The sequence below is a fragment of the Aythya fuligula genome, chromosome 3, assembly GCF_009819795.1.
Source record: "Aythya fuligula isolate bAytFul2 chromosome 3, bAytFul2.pri, whole genome shotgun sequence".
Lineage (NCBI taxonomy): Eukaryota > Metazoa > Chordata > Aves > Anseriformes > Anatidae > Aythya > Aythya fuligula.
In genome coordinates this window covers 47,062,939-47,086,360 of record NC_045561.1, presented here as the reverse complement: position 1 = coordinate 47,086,360, position 23,422 = coordinate 47,062,939, and the positions used below count along the sequence as shown (strand labels likewise).

Below are 23,422 nucleotides of genomic sequence, written 5' to 3'. Positions count from 1 at the left end.
TTTTTGTATTAGCAAAATATCTCTTCCTCAATAGGACAGCATTTTTCCCCCTCTCTCTAATATTGCTAACGTTTTAGTTAAGATTCTTGTTTTACATTAGTGAAAATGGCACTTAGTCTTTTTCCTTATGCGAGATTATGTTACTCTCATTCCATTGGCCTGCAGTTTTACTATGTCTAGTTCAGTTTACATACTGACAAGTCAGATAATTTCCTTTCTCTTCCAGGGCTAGAAGAAAAAGAGACTAGAGGAGAAAAATGTGAAAATATTATTATTATTATTATTAAAGTTAATTAGGAATAATTTCGTTGTACAACGCTTTTAAGCAACCTGAATCATTATTTGACCAAAATTTAAGCTATTTTGTCCCAGAGCTGAAGTTATTAAAGTTTTAGATTTTCCACAGTTTTAAAATATTTTGCCTCTTATCTGACTCTGTCAGAGGACTAATTTTGGATTTGCGTGATTTGCTCTGTATGGTTTTGATCTATGCAGAACCTATAGGTTTTCGAGTGCATTCTCTCTGATTTTTCTTGAAACTTTGTGTTGGTACCTGCAATCTGCTGCAGCTGGTAAAATCACGTAAAAAATATGCATGGAACAATATCCTTTGGCACTGGCTTTAACAATCCTATTGGCTATCTTTTGGCTACCTCTACCTACTTTTTTTTTTAATATACAAAAACATATTTGGAAATTTATTCCAAACTCTACTTCAGCTAGTAGATTCTGTTCGTTGGTGATCTAAAAAAAAAAAAAAAAATGGAGAAAATTTGTTTCTGTGTTCATTTGTTTTGCATAGGCACTCTTGGTTTTGATAATTCAGTTGTCTGTTAATGACCCTTAGGATGGGATTTATTGTTCTGCACCATGGTGGGGACAGAGGGGTGGGTGGAGAGAGAGGAAGACAGTGAGAGACGATGTAGGGTTCTCTCTGGATCTCCAGAAGAATGGCCTGCCAACAAACAATGTATGAAAATATGTATATATATATGTTTAATGCGACAGAGTTTAAACAGGAATTCATATAGCAAGCAAATCTTTCATCCCTTCAGATGCTGGCTTTTGTGCAGCCTTGGACAGACCCACAGGTGGACTTTCCCATGGTATGCTCTGCACATGGTATCTTTGGAGAGGTTCCTCCTCCCTTCTGTGCTGTGGTGCCTTTTATTTTTCATAACAAACAAAATCATGTATCTTCTCCTGACAGGCTGGAATGCCTAATAATAATATTCACCGTCTAATACTATTCACCATCATGCAGCACAGGACAGCATGGGCCTCTCAAGCCGATTCCTTTACAATGGCTTAATGCTTACAGGCTTCTCAAGCCTGAAGTACAAGGCATGACTGGGCACACATGGTTTTCTCAAGATGATTAACTCCTCAAACACAGCCTTCCAAAAGGCTGCCAATATGTTCATCTGGCCAAATGTAGAGGCATACCAAAAAATGATGTAAGAAAGAAAATGAGGTATCCATACTGAGTTGGAAAAATGATCAGCTTTGCCTGCCTATGGTGTGGTTCAGCTCATCCTGACAGGGCAGACATCAACATTCAGCACAGAACATGCAACCAAAGTCTAGCAACATTTTATGAAAGAACTGTTTACTATACAAGAATCAGTGTGATTTGGTGCCACAGAGTATTCTATTTCTACTCTCTAACTCTATTGTGAATGCAGGGAATTTTCCACTAATCAGCCCTATGCATCGGATCTTGCTAAATTTGCTATTCTATCTAAATGTTGAACAATGTTAAAATCTTGAAGTATTTGTCAGTGCTGTCCCTTATGAGGAAATAACTTAAGAATTCTACATTTAAGAAGGTACAGTATAACTTAATAATTTAACAAGTAACAAGTGCTTCTTTGTTTCTTATAAAGTCATCTTTGATCAGTTTATGGTCTCTGTAGCTACTTTAAGTGCTATATTTATTCATGGACAATGAAATCTTATTGTCTTTAAATTTTAAATCTGTATTTTTTCTTCAAGTCCAAGGGATTTGTTCTTTTATCACTGAGATATAAAATTTAGCCATCTCAGAATGTGTCTGATTCTTCTTTACCACTGGTACAAATAATGGAAGTATCATCATTAAATATAAAAGCAATCATTTTTCTTAACTACAAAGTTAACAACAATCACCAAAGGCATTCAAGGATTTATTTTACCTTTGCAAAATTTCCAGTATTCATACTCATTTGTTCTTAGATCACTTATTCTATTTAATTATTTATTCTAAGATCACAATATTTTTCATTTCTGTCTTTTCTAGTTTTTATAGTATGTGGGAGATCTGTGGTGTTAGAAATTATTTCAGTTTGTTAAAAAAAATCTTCCTAAAATATAGGTGTCTTCCGTTTTTTAAGCATTTTATGTCTTATATCCTAACACAGCAAGTGCTTCTGCTTAATCATGTACTGCTTTTTCAAGATACTTGCTTTTATGATGACGGCTTTACATCTTTACAAATTTGTGTTCTGGTTTACTTTAAGATCCTTTTATAAACGCAATGTGCCAAATGTAAGAAATACTCAAAGAACTATTCAGACAGATGGAATTTGTATAAGGTGCAGAGATTTTCGTTCCTGTTACATTACTTAGTGCCAAACAATAGCTGGAGAGTTTAAGTCAGAATTCCATGGAAGCTCTTTTCTGAAATGTGTATCATACATCATTTTTATTTCCTGTGCTGTTTTCTTATTCACACACACACACACACACAAAAAAAAAAAAAATAAATAAAAATCTTTTAAAAGTTTAATCTTAAAAAAAAATGGAGAATTTGTTCTACTGCATATAAACCGCTAACATAAGTTTTCTATTTTGAATGATATTCCCGTTCCTATAGCAGTATTGCAAATTAATTTCTGTATGTGAATGGTGAACATAAATATTTGGAGATGCTCAGTATGTTCACTTATTACACAAACAAGCAGACATCAAAATTACTAGGCTTTCAAAATACTGTTCTTTATTATGAATATATGTTTTTCTGTGTTTTTTTTCTTTTTTTTTTTTTTTTTAAAGAGAAAGATTAAGACTTGATACATGTATTTCTAAAGAAAATACTTCAAAAGGTTATACAATATGGCCTCTGATTTGTGCCAATATCAGCTGTGATTAGGCTGATAATCTCTTATATCCTCTTTAATCCTTGTTTAGTCTTTTTATTATTGAATACTCCAGTCTCTGACACCGATGTTTTTATTATATCAGTTACAATCTGGATTCATTTGGGAAATTAGTTTTTCTAACTGATTGTATTCTCTGCCTGTATATCTCTACAGTTTCTCAGAGTGCAACACTGAATCTTCTGCAGCATATTTTGCTAACATTTTAAGATGTGATCTCACCAGACACCATGATTACTTTCTGCCTTCTGTTATTACTATTTAGAAGTGATTTTGACAGATATACAGAAACGGTGGATGATTACATAAATATAAGATTTTGTGGCCTCCTTTCTTTCAGGAATGGAGGAAATAATAGTATGTAAGTTTCTCAATAAGTTTAAATGAGTTAAAAATCTACTGTTCCCTAAGTGTTTCTGAAAACATCTGAAATCCCTCGATCTTATTTATTATGGTTATTTATTGTGTAGATATATTCAGCAACTTGGCAATGAATTATTCATTTTAATATCTGGTTTTGTAGTAAAACACAGTTTCAGTTAGGTAAGCCTTTAAAATAGGGAGAAGTTTTTTAATCCATCTGAGTCAACAACTAGTGGAAAGCCATCAGTTCTTTTTAGAAAGAAAACACCATGGAGAATAGCACAGTAATCAAGACTACAAAGAGGAACTTCAGGCTCTGACTGTTTCATACTGGGCTGTAAAATGTGAGAATGCAAATACTTTGGCATATAAAATGCAAAAATTCCTCTTTGATCAGCTGAACATTTCTATTGATTTCAATAACTGCATAAATTTGCCATGAAATCTGTTTTAAGTCAGCTATCTAACAAATGATTTTATATTGGACTAGAGTGTATTGGACTACATTCTTCACAGAAAATTACCTGTAAATGTAAATGTTGTCCATCCACCTTTTGCTTAGAGAACATTTCCATATAAGTTTCTAGAGAATTCAGTTTGAAAGTGCGGATAGAAAATTTGAGATAAACATCCAGTATTGTAAACGAGTAAGTCTCCCTTCTTTATCAAGCTGCCGATTTTCATGAATCTTCTAGGATTCTCATTTTTTTATTGTATCCCTTTAAAGCTCTGAAATTTTATTGCAAGTGATCACTGTACTTAAAAGTTACAGAAGAGAGAGTATACAGAGAAGGCTGATTATTTTCTTTACTTAGAATATCAGGCTAAAAATGGGTTAACCATTGATTTAATTTATTATTATTATTATTATTATTATTATTTTATTGTCCTTATGAAGTGTTGATAATGATTCTGTGATCAGAGTCAAAACAATATGCCCATCCTAAGTGTAGAAAGAAACTAATTTCATGAGACTGTGCCTACTTTTGTCTCTATAGTCCATAATTGATACTTTGGATGCATAGAGTAGTTGTATAGTTTATTTGGTTTTGGAACAACTACTTTTGACCAACATGTATTACCAGTAATCTTTCCTTTTGATTTATTTTTGCAATTTTTGAGGTAATTATCCAGCTGAGACTTTTATTAGTACCTTTAACACTTCTTTCTATATACAACATGGAGCAGCATGTTCTTAGTTCCAGCTTATTTTGTTATTGTTTTAGTTTATTGATAAAGTTCACGTATACATTTTTCAAGAAATGCTGTTTTACGGTTATATTCTGGAGGTCAAGGCAGTCATCTCTGATTTGGAAACTTTAGATTTTCACAGAGTTACAGTATTGGAACATATGTCTTTGGAGTATGAAAATCCTTATTTAATCAACTGAAACAATATTGTCAAATGTTAAGTATCCCAGAACCACAGTGGGTTGTAGTGGATGTTGAAACTGTTGAAATTCATATGAACTATTGTTCATGCTACTGATGATACTTTTTTTGCTTACCTTTGATTTTCACTTCTTACACTTTATGCCTCCTGCTTAACTCAAAATTAAGGAGGTCAAGTTTCTGTTCCCGTCAATACCCTAGCATAGTAGCTTCTGAGATGGTAAGTACTGTAAGAAGAAATAATCAAGATGAGGAAAGGAAAATAAATACTAGGTAATATTTTCTGAATGAAAAAGGAAAAATCTCTAATTCTGTCACAGGCATTCTTGGACTGAAAGGAAATAAATGAACTCTAAAAATCTACAAAGATATGTGTAAAAAAAAATATCTCTAAGAAAATTTCTATCAACTATAAAAAAAAAAATAAGTCAGTCTTCTGTGTTATTTCAGGTTTAGAGGGATTAGAAAATGTATACGATACTGAAAAAATGATACCTAGCTGAGTCTATTATCATGTAAATATATAAGAAAGGAAGGCTAGCAAACAGATTAAATGACACTTTAAGTTGTAATTATCTTATGGAGAAAGAAATTAAGGAAATTACAACTGAAGCTGTTGGACAGTGTATGTCAGTGAATGAAACAAAAACACTTTTCTAGAAGTCAGTACTCTTCGGTCAAAAAGTGATCAATTAAATGAGAATAGAGAGATTTGCAGTATTTCAATACTTTTTTTTTCCTAAAATCACATAAACTTTGGATCACAAAACCAATACCAAGATTAAAAAAAAAAAAAAAAAAAAAAAAGTGGCCTTTGACATTGAGTAGAAAAGTTAATCTAGCTCTGTTTCACTAAATACCTGTCACATCATGATAACAAACAGTTAATATCAACTCCTATCCAAATAGTATTTTAGAAGATGAAGGTGGAAGTTCATTAACTTTAAAGACTTCCAAAGAAAACTCAGCAATTTCAGCTAAAGAGAGGAGGCTTCAGAAAAGGACTAAAGGCAAAGAGTGATCAAATAGATTTAAAGCCATTTCTTGTCACAGTACAAACATATGGAAGAAAAATAAAACATGGAACATGATTTTAAACATATTACTGAAGATTTAAACATATGATTGCTGAATAAGCAAGTATGAAGATAACTCATTTAAAGATTTTTTTGTAAAGTTAACACAAAGGTCCCCCATATCATCCCCATCTCACAGAGACCACAAAATCCTCTGTGCCCCAAATACAGTACAGATTGATTTAGACCATTGTATTTTCCAACTGAAGAACTTTGGGTAGGCTTACTTTCTCAACCTATGTAGAAAAAAAAGAAAAAAAAAAAAAAAAGTTGTCAATTAAAAACATTTCCTTTGTGTATGGAAGAGAAAAAGTTGAGGGGATAATTTTACATCTAGTTTTCAGATCTATTTATTTATTTATTTTTAAGCATATCATACTTGAATTTGGCAAGAAAATGAAACTGCTTTGGCTGTTTAGATACAAAGTTTTATTCTTCTTGAGTTCAGGTTCCCCTTTTTTTTTTTTTTTTTTTTAATAAGTGGTGATAAAGTGAATAAAATGTTTAGCAAGTTATAACCTATTTCAGGGGGTTGTGTTTTTTTATTTTTTATTTATTTTTTTTTAGATAATGGCTTTTCCCTCTGGTTCAAAATTCAGTTCTTCAACTTGTGGGCAAAGATATGGAGCTGTAAGACATTTAGGGTCTGGACACCAAAGTGGGCTGTTTACTCTGTGGTGTAAATGATCAGTCCCCCATTCCTCTCCCTTCCTCTTTAGGTTTTGTTTTCAGTGTTCCTATTCCATCTCTTCAGATGCAGTTAAGTAAATTTCTATTGAAGATAGCCATGGAATGGGATTTTGTGCATTTTTTTAATTGTGGAAGGATGAGGGCTGTGTAGGAACTGCTTTGCTAACCCAGGCATCTAGCCTTGGAAAGTTTCCAGGTGCATTCAATAGAGAGCTGAAGCATGTCTTCAAGGAAGGTGATAACTAGCTCATCACAATCCCATTTGACTTTCTGAACTTTTATGATATTGGTAAGTTCTACCCTAGTTTTACAAATGAGAAATTAATGCCAAAGTGTTTTATTCACCAAGAACACAGAAGGAGTCTCTCCCAGAATTAGAATGCAATGATTTTATCTTTTCAGTCCACTATTTAATCCTTTAAACAAAGATAATTCTCAAAAAAAAAAATAATTGAAATACTTTTTGTGTGTGTGTTTTTTTCTTTTTTTTTTTTTCTTGGCAACCATCTCCTTCTGAATGAACAAGCTACTGAGAAAAAAGCCCTTCTTAAACACCCTGTTTGGTGGGTGCATAAACTTTGGCATAGGCTTCATTCTTTCTCCCAGTTTGTAAACTACTCTGTCAACTTCAGAGTTATGCAGTGCACATCTATATCAAGTTCTTCACATGCGTTGAAAATAACTCCAACATAGGATGATTTCCTTCTTTGCAAAGTCCTACACAAAATTGCATAGAAAAGACTGACCTAGTATGGAGGTATGAATAAGATGCTGAGACAGTTTTTAAAGGTTTAAGCGTAGGCTGCTTCATCTGACCCTGCTTCTGAAGGAAGTCATTAGGGAAACTATGACCTAAAAGTTATATTCACATGGAATGTAGGGGTAACAGAAAGAAAGTTATAACATTAAGGTACTTTGCTTCTAAAATAGAATCTAGCACTCTCACTTAGTACTTTTGTGGATCTGAGCTCATGGTCCTTAGAAAATAATTGTGGCAAGATAGTTACATCAAGCATTTACCTATACTGGTTAACTGTTTTTCAGGGGAAGCAGGCTAGCTAAATAGTTTAACTTCCGAAATCTCTACACTTCTAGGCACTGGGATATAGCAAGTAGTGTAGAACATTCAGTTTTCCAAGACCAGATGTTTAGTCTAAGTGGTCTTTTCTCTTCTAAACAAAGTACTGGCCACTAATTTAGGACAGTCCACAAAATCCAGTGATTTCTCCTCCTCTAAAAATAGGACTACAGGACCTGACATAATTTGCTATCTGCTAACAGTTAACCTGAATATAAAAGTTCACTAAATAAAACTAATTTTGAATGTTACATTTCAGTATTAGTTCTTCAGTAAATTTTATTCTGAACAAAGTAAACATATTTTACTTATAACACATGTTAAATAACAGTGTTGTAAGAACTTTACAAACAGGAATTACTTCACCCATCACCAACATAGCAACTATGAAATGGTGCACCATAATGTAAAACTTTTTGACAGGAAAGGATTAAATGAAGCATACAACTGAAGTACGAGGCAGGATTTAGGAAGTGAGAATGCAAATACGGAGTTGGAATGTTCTTATAACACTGACATTAAAGATGCAGTGTTCTTCAGGCATTCTAAAGTGTTCTGTCATGACCCAAGCAAAGTTCTTGCTTGTCACAGGTCATGCCAACCTTATCTGAAGTCAGTGCTTTCAGATAAGTGATTCACCTGGGTTGTCTTTGGGCTGATAAACCAATGATTCAAAGGCTAACTGACCTGATGGGGCCCTGTTCTCTCTTTAAAAAAAAAAATAATAATAAAAAAAAAAATACAGATGGTTTTAGACACTGTTATCAGCTGGAGCAAGGGGAAATTTCCATATGTTTAATTTTTCCATGACATGGAAATTAGTTTATTCACACAGTTCTAATAAAAGTTAAGCATAATAATGTCATTTTAATATATTCTGAAAATTGCTATGATAGGCTCCATCTTATCATCTCTCTTATTTAATTTCTAGCTACCATGAACTTGTCATTCCCTCTCCCCTACTTTTGACATTGTGGTGGCATTCCAACTCTCATTAACCATTTCAGTCGCTACTCCAACAAAAATAAAACAAACAATTTTAAGAAAATAGTATAAATGATATCTTGGCAGTTCAGAACACTAAATGAATTGATGCAGCATCAGGCAAACACCAAAATCAATGTTTCCAAAAGAAGAAATGGCATAGATTCACCTGGAAGGGAGGGCAGGTCTTTGAAAATTTAGAATAACAAGAAGCAGGATCTCTGTATTATGGTCTTGCTTTTATTCTATTTCCTAGATATCCTCTGTTAGGGTCACAATGATAAGTTAGGATGGTAGGTGCGTCCCAGCATGAATGTTCGTACGTATGTGTGATGGAAGCGCAAAATAGGCTGAAAATAACCCTCCTAATATTTCACAGTTTTACCAACTCTTTACTTAGAAATTTACACAGATATTCCATGATAATGTTTATGAGCATTATAAAAAACTAAACATTACAGAAATCAGAAAAAGTGAACTGTAAATACATTTTATAATTTAAATAAAATATAAAATCCACATTTCATTTTGTTTCCAAGCCAACAGCATTCTTATAACTTGCTGTATGTAGACCTGCAGCATGTTGATTTGGCATCCAAAAATACATATGTAGCCATAAAGAGTATTGTGGCTACTTTTATATCAGTGAGCAGTGCAAGCCAATAGATAGGATAACCGAAGGAAAAGAGATGATGCTGAGCATATGATGTTTTACATGTTACAGGGATTTCCTTCATTCTGACTGACTGTTGTCTGAAAGGATTCCAGTTCATTCACTTAGAAACTGCTTCATTATGTGAACCATTTCAAAGCACACTCATGATCCCAACTGAAACATGAATGCAAGTATTCTTGCAGTATATTTATATTTTTCTAAACATTACAATGTGGATGGAAGAATCTCCACTATAAGGAAAAATCTAAAGGGCTCTCAGATTTAGTGGAATTGCAGTGGAAAGCCTTGTGAAAATGATAGAACAAGGAAAACAGAAAAACAACCAAACAAACAAAAACAAAATAGAAAGATAAAGAGAATGAGAAAGAGAAAAAGAAAAAAAAAAAAAAAGAAAGAAAGGAAAAACAACTGTATTCATCTGTAGATTGAAAGAAGGAGAGGAAGAAATACATTAGTTGTTACTCATCTGTCTTCTTCCTTTACATTAAAGGAAATTGATTAGCAAGCATAAGGATGGAAACTAAAATTACATAAAATATAACATAAAACATAAAACACTATACGCCAGCAGAAAGTAAGCAGAGATGGAAGACCTTCTGAGGACAGAGTGCTCTACAGCACTTTGTAACATAGATGCATCTGGTTTATCTAAACAGCTTATCTTTTCTCCAATCAAAAATAACATTTCTGAGGTGATGAAATAGAGTAATTCTGTATGCAGCTTATGACTTCCTTTCAGTTGTGTCTCAAGGCAATAATGAGATACAATATCTTTGTACAAAATCACATCTGATTTTTCTTTCAAGTTCTGGTGCTTTAGAAGCATTTGTAATGTTTGCTGACCTCTATCAGAAGTTTCATCTTGGGGTCTTAAAATTGTTTTCTCACATTTTGACTTTTGAAGTTATGAGATGAGCTTTGATCTGTTGTCCAGATTTGTGCAATAGCCCCAGAAGTAGATTTCAAGCATTAGAAGTGGCACTATTTAAAGCATATCAAGAGTGGCATGTGTGAGGAAAGATCTCCCAAGTTTCTTTTTGGATATAAAATGCTTTTGTCTGATACACGTTGATGGATTGTGCTCTTTTGATATTGAATACTTGTGATACTGATATTAAATACAAGGAATTAATGTGGAACTCAGCGTATCCATTGGGACATTTTCTTGTGCCTCTGCTATCATTTGAAGTTTCTCATTCGATTTTGGGTATGTCTGCATAGCAAAATCAAAACATGATGGTAGCATGTAACAGCCACCTATGTTAGTTGAATCAAATTATGATCAATAAGTGAAGAGCTATACAGGCTTTGCTGCTTTTTGCCAGTAAGAGTAGACTCTCTTGGGGATGCCTATCTACAGATTTTGATTGTTAACATTTGCTAAGATTTGTGTTTCCAAGTCTTCACTATTACTATTACTTATATGTATTGGAGAAAGCTGTAGATATGTCACAAAATACTATAATCATGCAATTGTTTTGTTGTGTTGGTAAATAACTGCCAAAATTTTAAAATTTTCCAAGCATGCTGCTTAAGATGATGGGCATGTCTGTGCTACAAGTGCAGAAACAGTAAGGTACATATGTGCATGCTAACTCCAGAACCATAAACTCTGGAGTTCATGGCTTTTGCACCTCAGTTCAGGCACAAGCTGTAATTAAGCAGTGTTGTGCAGCTGCCTTGCTGGACAGATTAAGAGCTCTATTACGCTATATGGATAAGGACCTTGCAGTTGATGATTCTAGTAAAGCTTTGTATGTTTACATGGCACTGCATAAGACTAGGTTTATTATTTAGCCTTTATTCCTGACAACTTGAGTATTTCATTACATGGTGCATTTTCTTTGATTTATGCAATATATCTTGCATTATACTCAGTAGCTTCTGGCTTCAGAATACAAGGAAAAGAATGGTGACACTTCCTGTGGGGAAGTCAGTGAACTGCCAGCAAGACTATGCTGCATTAGCCAAGTGAGGTGGTAGTTTGACACCAGTACAAGAGAAGAATGGGACTAAGAACATGCCAGTGGTTGCACAAATATTTTCTGGATGCTATTGCCTTTACATGCTATTGCTCTAAGACACTAGCTTGTGGTGGTAGACTGTATTCTGTGGATACAGTGCAATTTCATACAAATTCATTTTTCAGCTTGGAGACAAAGAGATACAATTTATTATTCTATTTTTTAAAAAAATATCAGTCTTACAGTTGATAATGTGGTATTATTATTAGTTTCAGGGAAGACTGCAAACATTTTTTAGGCAAGAGAGTTGAGTGGTTATGTGACTTCCAATCTCTATAGCTTAAAAGATAAGTATTATATTTTATGTGGGAATGAAAACTGCAAAAAAGATCTGTTTAAATTACAGTCTTCCTGTAAGAAACTCAGCTGACTGAAAACTGGATTTTATTTTATTTTTTCCCCAATTGTCATCTAAATGCATTAACTTGTATCAATTAAGTAAAGATATGTCTTTAACCATTAAATTTGATTCAAAGTCACTGGTAATATATATATTTTTGAATATATGAATTGTTAAATAACAACATAATTGTTAAATAACTAGAGCAGGATATCAATCTATTCTACTTTTAGGAAGTAAAAACATTGGTCTCTTAATATCTTACTACCCTAGTCCTAATATGTTATAACATATTTTTTTATTTTTCACACAACTCTGGAACAATTATTGACTTCTGATTGGAACACAAAGGCCTAGGCAGATCAGAAACTGTGTCCAATTAATTCTTGATGCTCAATATAAATTCAGCACCATTCCTTGAAGAATCAGTCACCTGTTTCTTGCTGTCACACTCCATTCTGCTCCCTCCTTTGTGCCAGCTTAATTATTCACACATCTTTCCAGTAAACCTGTAAAAATACTTCACAACTTAACCTAACAAAACCAAAACCAAAAACTATAAAAAAACCTCTTTGTTTCTGATCTGGTCTTCTGAATACCCACACAAAAGCTTGTGTTTGTAACGGAAGGCTGTACATTGTGATAGCATCCAGTGAAGACCACTTATTTCAATGTCAGTGACAATTTTTGTCTTGCTTAAAGTGCCCATGAGACTACTGTGTTAGTTTTTAAGAAAATCACCAGTCATCCTATGAAGGTACTACATACTTAGGTCCCTGAGTATGTGTAGCTTGACACTCAATTAGAAAAATGGGCAAATTCAGTCTTCAAATACAAATTATTTGAAATCATATTTAAATAGTAATTACTATTAGTATTTTCTTAATTTTTACTGACGTCTAAGAAAGCAACCTGATAGAATGCCCATGAGTCAATAAAAAAATATGGTCTTTCTCCTTCCTCGCTTAATGGTTTGTATTTTTTATCTTGTCACATAGTTCATTGGCATAGAATTACAATAAATTAGTTTTGCAATTATCAAACTGTTCAACTTCTCTTTGGCATTTAACGAACCTCAGAAGCTGTTTATTGCTTCATATACTTTGCCATCATGAATATTAGCCTTTAATTAACTGGAACTCTAATCTTAGTCTTTCTAACTATGTTGCAATGAAATATCTTTGTTAGGTTGCCAAAGACAGTATTTATGACTGCTTTTTCCGATAAATTGAATACTTTCAGAATGACCTTTTTAGTCAGCAATTTTAATAATATAAAATGCAGGAAGATAAATTTCATTATCAAAAGTAAACACAATCTCTTTTTTGTATATTTTACTTAGAAATAAAAAGTCACAGAGAAGCCTCAGTTGTGAGGGACCTCTAGAGATTATCTGGCCCAGCCTTCTGTTGAAAGCTGGGCTTTAGAATAGTTTTTTCAGGTCCCTCTCAAGCCAAATCTTGAACATTTTCAGGGATATTTCAATACTTCTGGGCAACCTATTTCAATGATTAGTTTTTCTCACAGTGAAGAACTTTTTCTTGTATCCAGGCAGAATTTCCCTTGATTCAACTTGCACCTGTTTCCTCTTGTCCTGTGCAGCTTTTTGAAGAGAACACCACCGTCTTTATAACAGCCTTTTAGACTGGAAAAGTGTGATTAAATCATACCCTAAGCCTTCTCCTTTCTGGGCTGCATACATCCAGTTTATTGAATCTTCTGTCAAGATTTAATCATCTTCATGGTCCTCTGGTAGACCCACTCCATTTTTTTTATTTTTTTTTTTTCATGAACTGTAGGGACCAGAACTGCACACAATATACCACATATCAGCAATTGTCAAGTAGAGTGGAACTCATGGATCTGCTGCCTATACCCCTACCAATGCAAGCTGGTGCTTGGCTTGCCTTTGTTGCTGCAAAGGCACTGCTGACTCAAGTTTAGTGCTGTCCATAAGAACCCCTGAGGTCCTTCTTAGCAAAGCTTCACCCTAAGTAGTCAGACCCCACACAGTTTGTACTGCTGTTTGGGATTTTCAATCTCATGTGCAAAATTATAATTGTGCATATCTTGTTTGTCCTAGTTTGTGAAGGTCTCTCTCTGTACAGTAGTTACTCCTTCTAGTGTACGATACCTCTCTTCACAGTTTGGTGTCATTCACAGGCTTGGTAGTCAGCATTCAGTCCTGGCATCCAGATCCTCTATAAAAACTCAAATAGCATCATATCCAACAGTAATCCTTAGGAACTCCATTTGTGACCAGTTGCCCATAAGCCAGTTAAAGCATATCAGACTTCCCCTGAAAGTTAAAGACATAGCATTCCTGTAAGATTTTGTAAAGCATGATGTATGCAAGTAGCTTGGCAAGTAAGATTATTTGAACTGTCACCAGGAACAGTAGGACGTATCCCACTGATTCTACATTTTCCCCTAAAATTATGGGCCATATGTGTCCTCAGAAACTATTAGAACATTGTGATGATCTGCAAATAGAGGAAAAGAAGAGGTCTGGTCTCAAAAAGCACTACAGAAAAATATAAAATAAATGCAGATAGATCAGGAATTATTATAAAAAAAAAAAAAAAAAAAAAAGTGTATGGATTTATTTTTCTTTCCTCAGGCAAACTTGCAAATATAAGGCTAGAATGGCCCAAGAGAATCTCTATTGAGAACATTGTTCCAAACAGTGTATGATAGTGATGGTCTCCCTAGTAATAAGGATAGGGAGAAAAGGAAACTAAAGGTAAGCAGTATTTGCCCAGTGGAGCCATTCCAGGGAATGTCTCATAATCTTCTTCGATCAGGTGCAAACACAAGAAATAAGGTGCTTCCGTGTAATGATCTTAAAGCTGAGCAACAACTCTTCAGTCGTGCAAGGTACCATTTCCTCAATGCAGGGACAGTTCCACTGTCTTCCTGGTTGGTGATATTTCTTTGGTTTAGGCAGACCTTAGGCTCATTTCTGCCTAGATAGTTTTATCTCTTTGGAGTCAGATGTCCTTCCTGGTATTTATAGAGCTGTATGTCTTTTAACGAGCAAACTGACAAGCAAAACATCTTTAAGACAAAGGAAAAAGCAACAGCTCTCTATCTAGACTACTGCCAAGTATTTGATATGAAGTACAAGAGTTATGATATGGATCAGTTTGTAAGAAACTCCATATTGAAGTGGAGACAATAAGAGCAAATAATGTCAAAGTGAAAGATATGATAATGGAACTTCTTAAGAATTGGTTTTAAGGCTAATCTTATTTAATATTTTAATTAGTGACCTAGACAAAATATATATATGTATATGTATGTAGGATTGTATAACAAAATTTACAGTTGACATGATGTTTAGAGTAGTTATTAAAATAGATGAAGATCAGAATGTCACACAGATGGAAGTGGAAGTCCTTCAGAATTGGTGTAATAGAAATGGAATTAAATATAATAGTACAAAGTAATGCACTTAAAACTAATGACAAGAAATTCTGTTATTAACAGAGCTCATCTACAGCAAATGCTAGTTGCTATAGCAGCTAATATAAGGATAACTATGAGTTGCCTGTGTAATGTGGCCTAACGAGAGACTAAATGTAATGCTAGGAGGTCTACCAGAAAGACTATCTATCTCATGAAAAAGGATAATACAAATTGTATTTCTGATCACTGATAATGTGGATTTGGTAAACCTGAATGTACTTCTTTTTCATCATCTTTAGCAGTCACACACTGAATGCACAGAAACTTCTAAAAGTCACAACGAGGTCTTTTGACAGGGAGTTCCATAAAACCATGACTTGCTACATGAATACATAACTACTTCTCTTTGTTCCAAATTTGTGACTTACTAGCTTGTTGTCATGTCCTGTGCTCTTACTGAAGGGGACGGTGGGAAAATCAGTCCTTATCCATCCTCTCCATGAAGCAATGATTTTATAAGTCTTTATTTTATTCCTCCTTAGCAATCATTTTCCTGGTTTATTATTATTTTCATATAAAAGCTGTTCCATAACTTCATTGATAGTCCTCTTCTGAAACTTTTCTAATTCTACCATATCTTTTTTAGAGGTGGCAGATCAGAGTTGACATACTATTTAAAATGTGTTTTGTAACCATTGAAATAAGAATAATGTACAACAGCCTTTCAGCAGTAAAGGGAAAGACAATTGGATTTATGGTCAATTTTTGAAACACTTTTTATATATAATAGAAGGATATTAGAGAAATAATAGAGGAATTGATAACTTTATTCCTTCTACTTTTTTGGTTCTTGCATGAAGAATGCAAGGAACTGAAACTGAATGCAAGGAAATGCAAGGAATGCAACTTTTTCCTGCAAGAAGTTGAGTTAACACAAACTTGTTTTCCAGAAAATCTGCAAAAGTGCCATGGGAAAAAAAAGTTCATATCAAAACTACTAACATGGGAAAAATAATGGTTATTTGCAGATAACATGTAGTTTGGGATTGTATTACCTCTAATGAGGATAGTCTGCCACAATAATTAAGATTGTAGCTTATGTAGGCAAGACAACACATTCTTTATCATAATTCAAAATTTAATAGAACCATGATTCCTAATATTTTATGGAAACACATATTTTAAAGGATGTGTGCAGGTCATACCAGTACTGAAAAATGTATGAAAAGTACATAGATGCTTTTCTAGTGGCCTCAAATGACCAGTGACTTACAGACTTGCCTCAAATGCAAAAATATATATATATATATACACATAAATATATATTATATATATATATAAAATATATGTAAATAAATCTAAAGGCAAGTGAAAGTACTTACATGTATACTGGTGGCACAGAACAAGTTGTGCCTCTGCAGAACAATAAGTGTAGATTTATTCTCACTGGTTTGAAATGCTTTTCTTGAAGTGTTATGCTCAATTGCTGCAGATGCGTTTACTAAGCAAAATTACAGCTATGCATATCAAATCTATTTTCACTAGACATGGTCTATCTGTGATAATACCATGTAGCAATAGGTCACAGTTTAGAAACCCCAGTTTAAATGATTTGCAATAAAGTACAGTGTAAGCATATCATTAGTTGACCCTACTACCTCATTCTTACAGGTAGTGAAAAATGTCAGAATACTCTGGAGAAAAAAAAGTGCAAAGTCACTTTTGGTCTGTAGTTATCACAGTTAAATTACAGAATAGAAAAAGTGAAGCAAAAGATGTTAGATGCTTGTATTCTGTTCAACGAAAAGATGAATATACTGCTAGAAACTAACGTCAAGGTTATTGAAAGACATGGAAATGTAAAGAGACAATTAGAACGATACAAAATACTAGGTATGATTTATGATCCTTGAAGCTCTTACCTTTTTTCAAAAATGACACTTTCTGTATTGTAAAAGGTAGCAAGTCATAATGGCATTTCTGATGAAAGAGATATGGAGAGAATTCTAGGAAGTTCTTATCTCAGATACATGGCTATAAAAAAAAGGGGGGGGGGAGGCAAGAATTTCTCAAGGAATAATCAATTGTCAAGGGCATTTGAGATTAGTTTAGCCCTCTTAGTCTCTTCTAGCATTTAAGATTAGCTTTGCTAATTAGCTTAAACAATAGGTCTCTTATAAGTACTTCAAATTCTGTTACCTTTGTGCCAGGTTTTACTTGCTGTTACTACTAGATTTGTCTAAAAATAAATAAATAAATAAATAAATTATGTGTGGACATTCTGGAATTGGATTGTCATTCTGGCAATCAGACTACATGATACTCTGACCAGACATAACTCAGCTAAGGTACCAAGTAGAGCTTAATCAAATTTCTTCCTCCAAGGCAACACAGACAGAGAGGAGTGGATTGAGAAGAGACTTTCTTGCATTTCTTTCAGTAATTCAGACATCAGTACTGAGGGGCTGGAAGTCCTATGAAAGCCATATCCATAGGAATTGAGGAGTGAATCTGGTGAAGTAGGAACTGGTCAGGGAAAGACAATGGAAAGACAGCACAGTTACACTAGATAGAAACTGAGCCAAATGACTTATATAAGGAAACAAATAAAAAATATATTTCTTAAGGCAAAATGCTTACTTGTCCAAGAACTTCAACTATATAGCATAGATACATTCATGATGTTTTATTCTTAAAAATGCAGTGGAACTGAGGTAGCCACTTTTATTAAACAGTTTATATGGGAGAGTCTGCAAGTACTAAGAACAACAACAACAAAAGCAATTAATAAAACCTGTAGATTGCTGAAGTGTACTTTCAAAGAAGTGAAGTATAATAAAGAGAAGAAAGCAAACTATAATCTCAAAGATCAATGACTTTCTAATTTGTTTCTATCTTAAACCATATAAATAGTGTTGTGTTTTTTTGTTTGTTTTTTGTTGGTTTTTTTGTTTTGTTTTGTTTTCCTGAAAATGAATTACCAGTGAATTATGGTGTGTTGTTTTTTTTTGTTTGTTTTGTTTTAATTTTTGTTTAAGGTAAGAGGTCCTCCACTTGCAGGAGCATTTAAAGAGAGACCAACAAAGCCCACAGCATTTCGCAAGTTTTATGAGCGAGGAGACTTCCCAATTGCCCTTGAGCATGATACGAAAGGAAACAAAATAGCCTGGAAGGTAAGTCATGGCACAGCTGTGACAGCCTTCACAGCTGTGAGCTTCTTGAAGTAACACCTCTCATTGTCAAACAAAGTTGGCTTATAAGTAAATAAACTGAAGCAATTTCTTAGCAAATGGAAGATGGTGGGAAAGACATTACAGAAAGGTCCCTGAGTCAGCTGTCTACCTTGGCTAACAATTAAATTATATGCTGCAAAAAGGAAGATGACAGAGTTGCTTTGCCTTTAGAGAATTGCCTCCTGCCCAATTCATCTCTATTTTTATGAGGACCTGGCAATGCAGCCTATTTCAGGCAGTCCATCAAATAATGGAAGTGGCTGGTTACAGTGAGCAGCAGCCATTTATCTACCCCAAATTTCACCTTCCTGCAGGACACTTCCAAATAGAAGCTTTAATTACCTAAATGGATAGGTCAAGATTGGCTGCTCCCTGAAAATGCAGAGCAGAATACAAACGAAGGCAGATTCTCATTCCACAGCTGTACTCTCAGTCTACAGCATATGTCAGACAGCGTAATCGCTGTCATACGTGCCCCTGTTAGAGGCTGACCTCCACTGCTGAAACCATTACAGCTACGACATTTCTCTGACAAAAGGTTAATTGGCTTCAAAATAAATGTATTGCCTAATGACTCCATTCTAATGCGGCTGTGTTTCTCCCTAAAAGGCTTGGTGATGTTATTTGTAAAACTTGCCAATCTTCTAAGTAACCACTGCAGACTTTTAAATTTAATTTGAAAAATGAATGCTGATCTTTAACCTGCTCCTACTATTTAATTATTTTGGTTATCATGATTTTTTTTTTCCTGTGTGTTATTTATTGGACTACAATAAGATTTTGCTGGAAGCAGTGATAGTTACAGAAAACGAACATGATATGAATGAGCAAAATATGTTAGATTTGTAGAATGTTTTAAATATTTGATGTCAAGAAAGTTATAACAATTTTAAATACATTGTTATATTAATGAATTAATGACAAAAAAAAAAAAGAGAGAGAGAGAGATTTTGCAATCTTATAACTGATAACTGATTCTGCTGCTAATGATGGCAACAGGGTTAGGTTAGACCTATACATTGATAAGTAGCACTATAGTTTGTTTGTAACTAGGTTTTAAGATAGCTTTTTTGCCTATTTAATTATAGAAGATGGATTTGTGCTGTGAGAAAGTACAGTTTCTTACCAATAGCAATGTTAGATCAGCTCAAGTAACTATTAATAGTTCTTTCAATGAAGGGAAACTCTATCCAACACCTTACACATGATCACAATGAGATTCCATTGCAGCTGTTCTTTAGGCAACCTTAGTTATGACCTTACTGAATTAAAAATCATGGGTTTACAACTTAAGTCTGCCCTCTAATCTTTCATCACCAGGCAAGATCCATAGATGACTTGCAAACATATACAAAAATCTATTAGAATTTAGTTTTCTTCCTGAAGCATTGTAACTTCTAATTTCCCCAAATCAGATTGAGAGATACAATTTACCTCATTTTAGCTGCTTTTTGATGTACATACTTCAGCTATATAGCGAGGTGGGGATTGGTCTCTTCTCCTAAGCACCAAGTGATAAGAGGAAATGGCCTTAAGTTGTGCTAGGGGAGGTTTAGGTTGGTTATTAATTAAAATTTCTGAAAGCATTGTGAAATATTGGAACAGGCTGCCCAGTGAGGTAGTTTAGTCACCATCCCTGGAGGTCTTCAAAAAACTTGTGAATGTAGTGTTTACTGATGTCGTTTAATGGTGGACTTGGCAATACTAGTTTAAAGGTTGGACCAGATGATCTTAGAAGTCTTTTCCAACCTAAATGATTCTATGATTAGAAGAATTAGTATTGCACCAGATGATGCTACTGGCTGCTTGGTTAACTTATTGCTACATTGCTTTCTACAAGCCTTCTAACAAAAGCTGATCCTCTAAAATAAGCATTTGTTCACTGTGTCTGTCAGTTTGAGTTGTTTGAAGATATATTGCCTTAAAACAATCTTAACATCAGAGTCTTTGGTCAAAGACTCAGCAGGTATTTCTTCCTATTGCAAATTGCAATCTTATCATTCCAATGTCTCCCTAATATTCACCTAGCAATGTCAAAACATTGGCATTGTAGCTAGTGAGGAATAGGGCTATGATGTCATGCAACAGTTCTCTTTGCTATTGTTGTTCATCCTCTCTTTCAAAACAAATTATCACTACTTCAGTATACATCCAAAAAGGCAGCATAATAGCACACTATTCTATTCTTATATCATCAGCATGGCAGGGTCCAAGCTTATTTCCATTATTTCAATCCATTTGATTTACTCACAAATCAATCTAGGCTGAGTTTTGTGGCAGGCACTCAAGAAAACAATACTGAGATAGTAGAATTACTTCAGGCTGTTGTTTAATTTGGCACACAACCATCATTGATTATTGTGCAGTTTAAGTAGATGAAAAAGGCAAATAGGAGTTTTCTAGTTCAAACTTAATGTTAGATAGCTTCTAGTGTCTTAGAGACTGCCTGCTGCTGCTAGAGGCTGAGAAGGTTGTTCAGCATTAATTATTATTTAAAGGTGCAGATAAAGTAAAGGTCTGTGTTTTTTATTTGTTTTAAGGACACATAAATAGTCAAAATAGCCACTATATGTCTAATGGCTCATTTTAATCTGTTTATCATATTCATTTGTAACCCTGAGTAAATAAGTAATTATTCTAGTAATATAATTTACTCAATACTTCTTCAATTCATGAAAATGGAAAAAAAATACTTTTACTGATGAAATATGTCAAGGAAAATGTTCTAAAAAATCTCAGCTGAATTATATTTATTTGTATGAATCAGATAGGTCTAGTGAAAGGATAAAAAGAATAAAATAGCTTACTAAAATAAATTTTAAAAAGTGTTATTTTACTTCTGCTATCATTGCACAGTATCAGTTTGATTGTGAGGGTTTTTTTAATATTTATTTATATGTGATGTATATCATGGTTCATTTCACTCTTGTTAGTTTGTCTACCCAGTGGTGCATGAGAGAAAATGCAAGGGGGTCTCAGAAACATGATTTATTCTGACAGATGAAAATACTATAGGATTTTATTAGTTCCTGAAAGATATGCAGTGTTTTTCTTTGGTTGGTTGGTTAGGGTTTTGGTAATTACTGAAACAAACAAAATAACAAAAAAACCTGTAATTATCAGACTTTTTTTTTTTTTTTTTTTTTTTTTTGAAACAATCACAATATTGTAATTCTGTGAACACAACAGACATTTTATCTAAAAGAATATGAAATATATTCATGTGTTGTCCCCATTGTGTTAACGGGGACAAAAATCTTTGACTAACATGCACAAATGACCCTTGATTTCATAAGAGTTCTGGTTATCTCTTATTTTAAACCCATGATTAATTTCCTGTAAGGGCAAGCTACATACAACTATGATTGTAGACCCAGACAGGATATAAATTTTAAGTTCAAGAACTAATCGGGACTACTTCTGAATAACTGCATGTATTGACCCTCTGATTCTGAAATAATAATACTGTAAGAATAAAGTTATGTTTCTGCAGTGGAAAATTCCACTAACCTTACATATTCAAAAGTGATTGTGCAGGCATAACGGTGGCATAACAGTGGGGGGTATGTTAAGCAGATAAGGGGACAGTAGAAGGTCCTACTGTCCCCAAATGAGCAGGATGGCTAAGAAAAACATGACAAGCAGTTGTGGAATCATCAAAAAATAAAAGCTAAAAAAATAAATAAAAAAAAATCACAGGTCCCTCCAGTCACGAGAGAAGAAGAAAAAAGGTGGAAAAGGAGAAATTAAAGGTTGGTTAAATAAAATTGTACATGTATCATATAGTAACAAGTATTGAGTAGGTTGTGAAACTGTAGTTCTCAGCCAATAAGGAAATAGAGGAGGAATCAAGTGTTGGGTAATAGGAGATATAAGGTTATGATACACATCTACTGCGTGCTCCTGCTTGCAGGATGCCCACCATTGGAATCATGAATAAAAAAAAGCTGTGTCACTAAGACTCTCGCCTGAACCTCTGTTATTGGTTGCATATTGTTTCTCACAATACCTTTGGGAGGATTACTTCCAAAATGGACTACATTCCATTGGACTAAGGCATTCCTACTCCAAATTTATTGTAAATTTAGACAAGATTAAACTGTGCAGTGAAATCACGGTGTTTACATAGGCACCTTTTCTTAAAAACAGAACCAAAGCAAATTAAATCTCACTTACAAGGTCATTATAGCATGATCTGGCTTCTATGTGAATTCTCAGCATAAGTCTTAGAAAGGCATCTCTCTGAATACTCCCATAATATTGACATAATGGTTGATAAGTTACCATTGCCACACATATAGATTCTGCATTCCCCTCTTTTTTACTATTATTGCAAGTTCAAATAAACCTGTTTTGACCTGTTTTGAAAGAAAACTCACCATCTCCACAATTCGCCAGAAAAAATCTGATTTTGAGTACAATTAAAGTGAAAGAATCCATATCAAGGGAATTCAGGATATTTCACAGAATTTCACAGAATTTTCTAGGTTGGAAGTATTCATCCCATTCAGAGAATGTACTGCCAGTCAGTGAATTTCTTTGCTAAATTGTGTGCATTCAGTATAACACTTGAATATCTAATTTAAATCCTTTGTTTTCATGCTCCCTCTGTGGTCATTAAATAGAGCTGTGTAAATATTAGTACTTTACAATTGATGAAAATACACAATACTCGTATTTGGATAAAGCATTAGCTTTTGAGATCTAAAAATAAACTTCTTAAATTGAATGATTAATGAATGTTCAAGGATCTTTCCAAATTTGAAGCATTTGATTTTGTCCAGAAACAGAGAATAGTTAATAATTGTGTGGTTGGAAACTGTGTCTCTGATGTGGGTGAAATGTAAAATTTTAGGATATAAATTGTTGTTAATTTAGAGTTAGATAGTAGTGGACAGTAATCTTAGAAAATGAGTGAGTTAGAATATTTATTTCCTACTTATTGGGGATCCTTAAGTTCTCCTTTAGCTATGTATAACACAATTTTATTTTAAAAATGTAGTAATATATTCTTTTTCACA

At 33.8% G+C, this 23,422-nt stretch overlaps 1 protein-coding gene across 1 annotated transcript in view; it reads left to right on the top strand.

The window, feature by feature from the left end:
• Positions 1-23,422, top strand: part of PACRG (parkin coregulated) — a 215,093-nt gene that overhangs the window by 31,292 nt on the left and 160,379 nt on the right. The window contains exon 3 of the mRNA XM_032185431.1: positions 18,207-18,341. Within this exon, the coding sequence (XP_032041322.1) occupies positions 18,207-18,341 (135 nt within the window). The remainder of the gene's footprint in view (positions 1-18,206; positions 18,342-23,422) is intronic.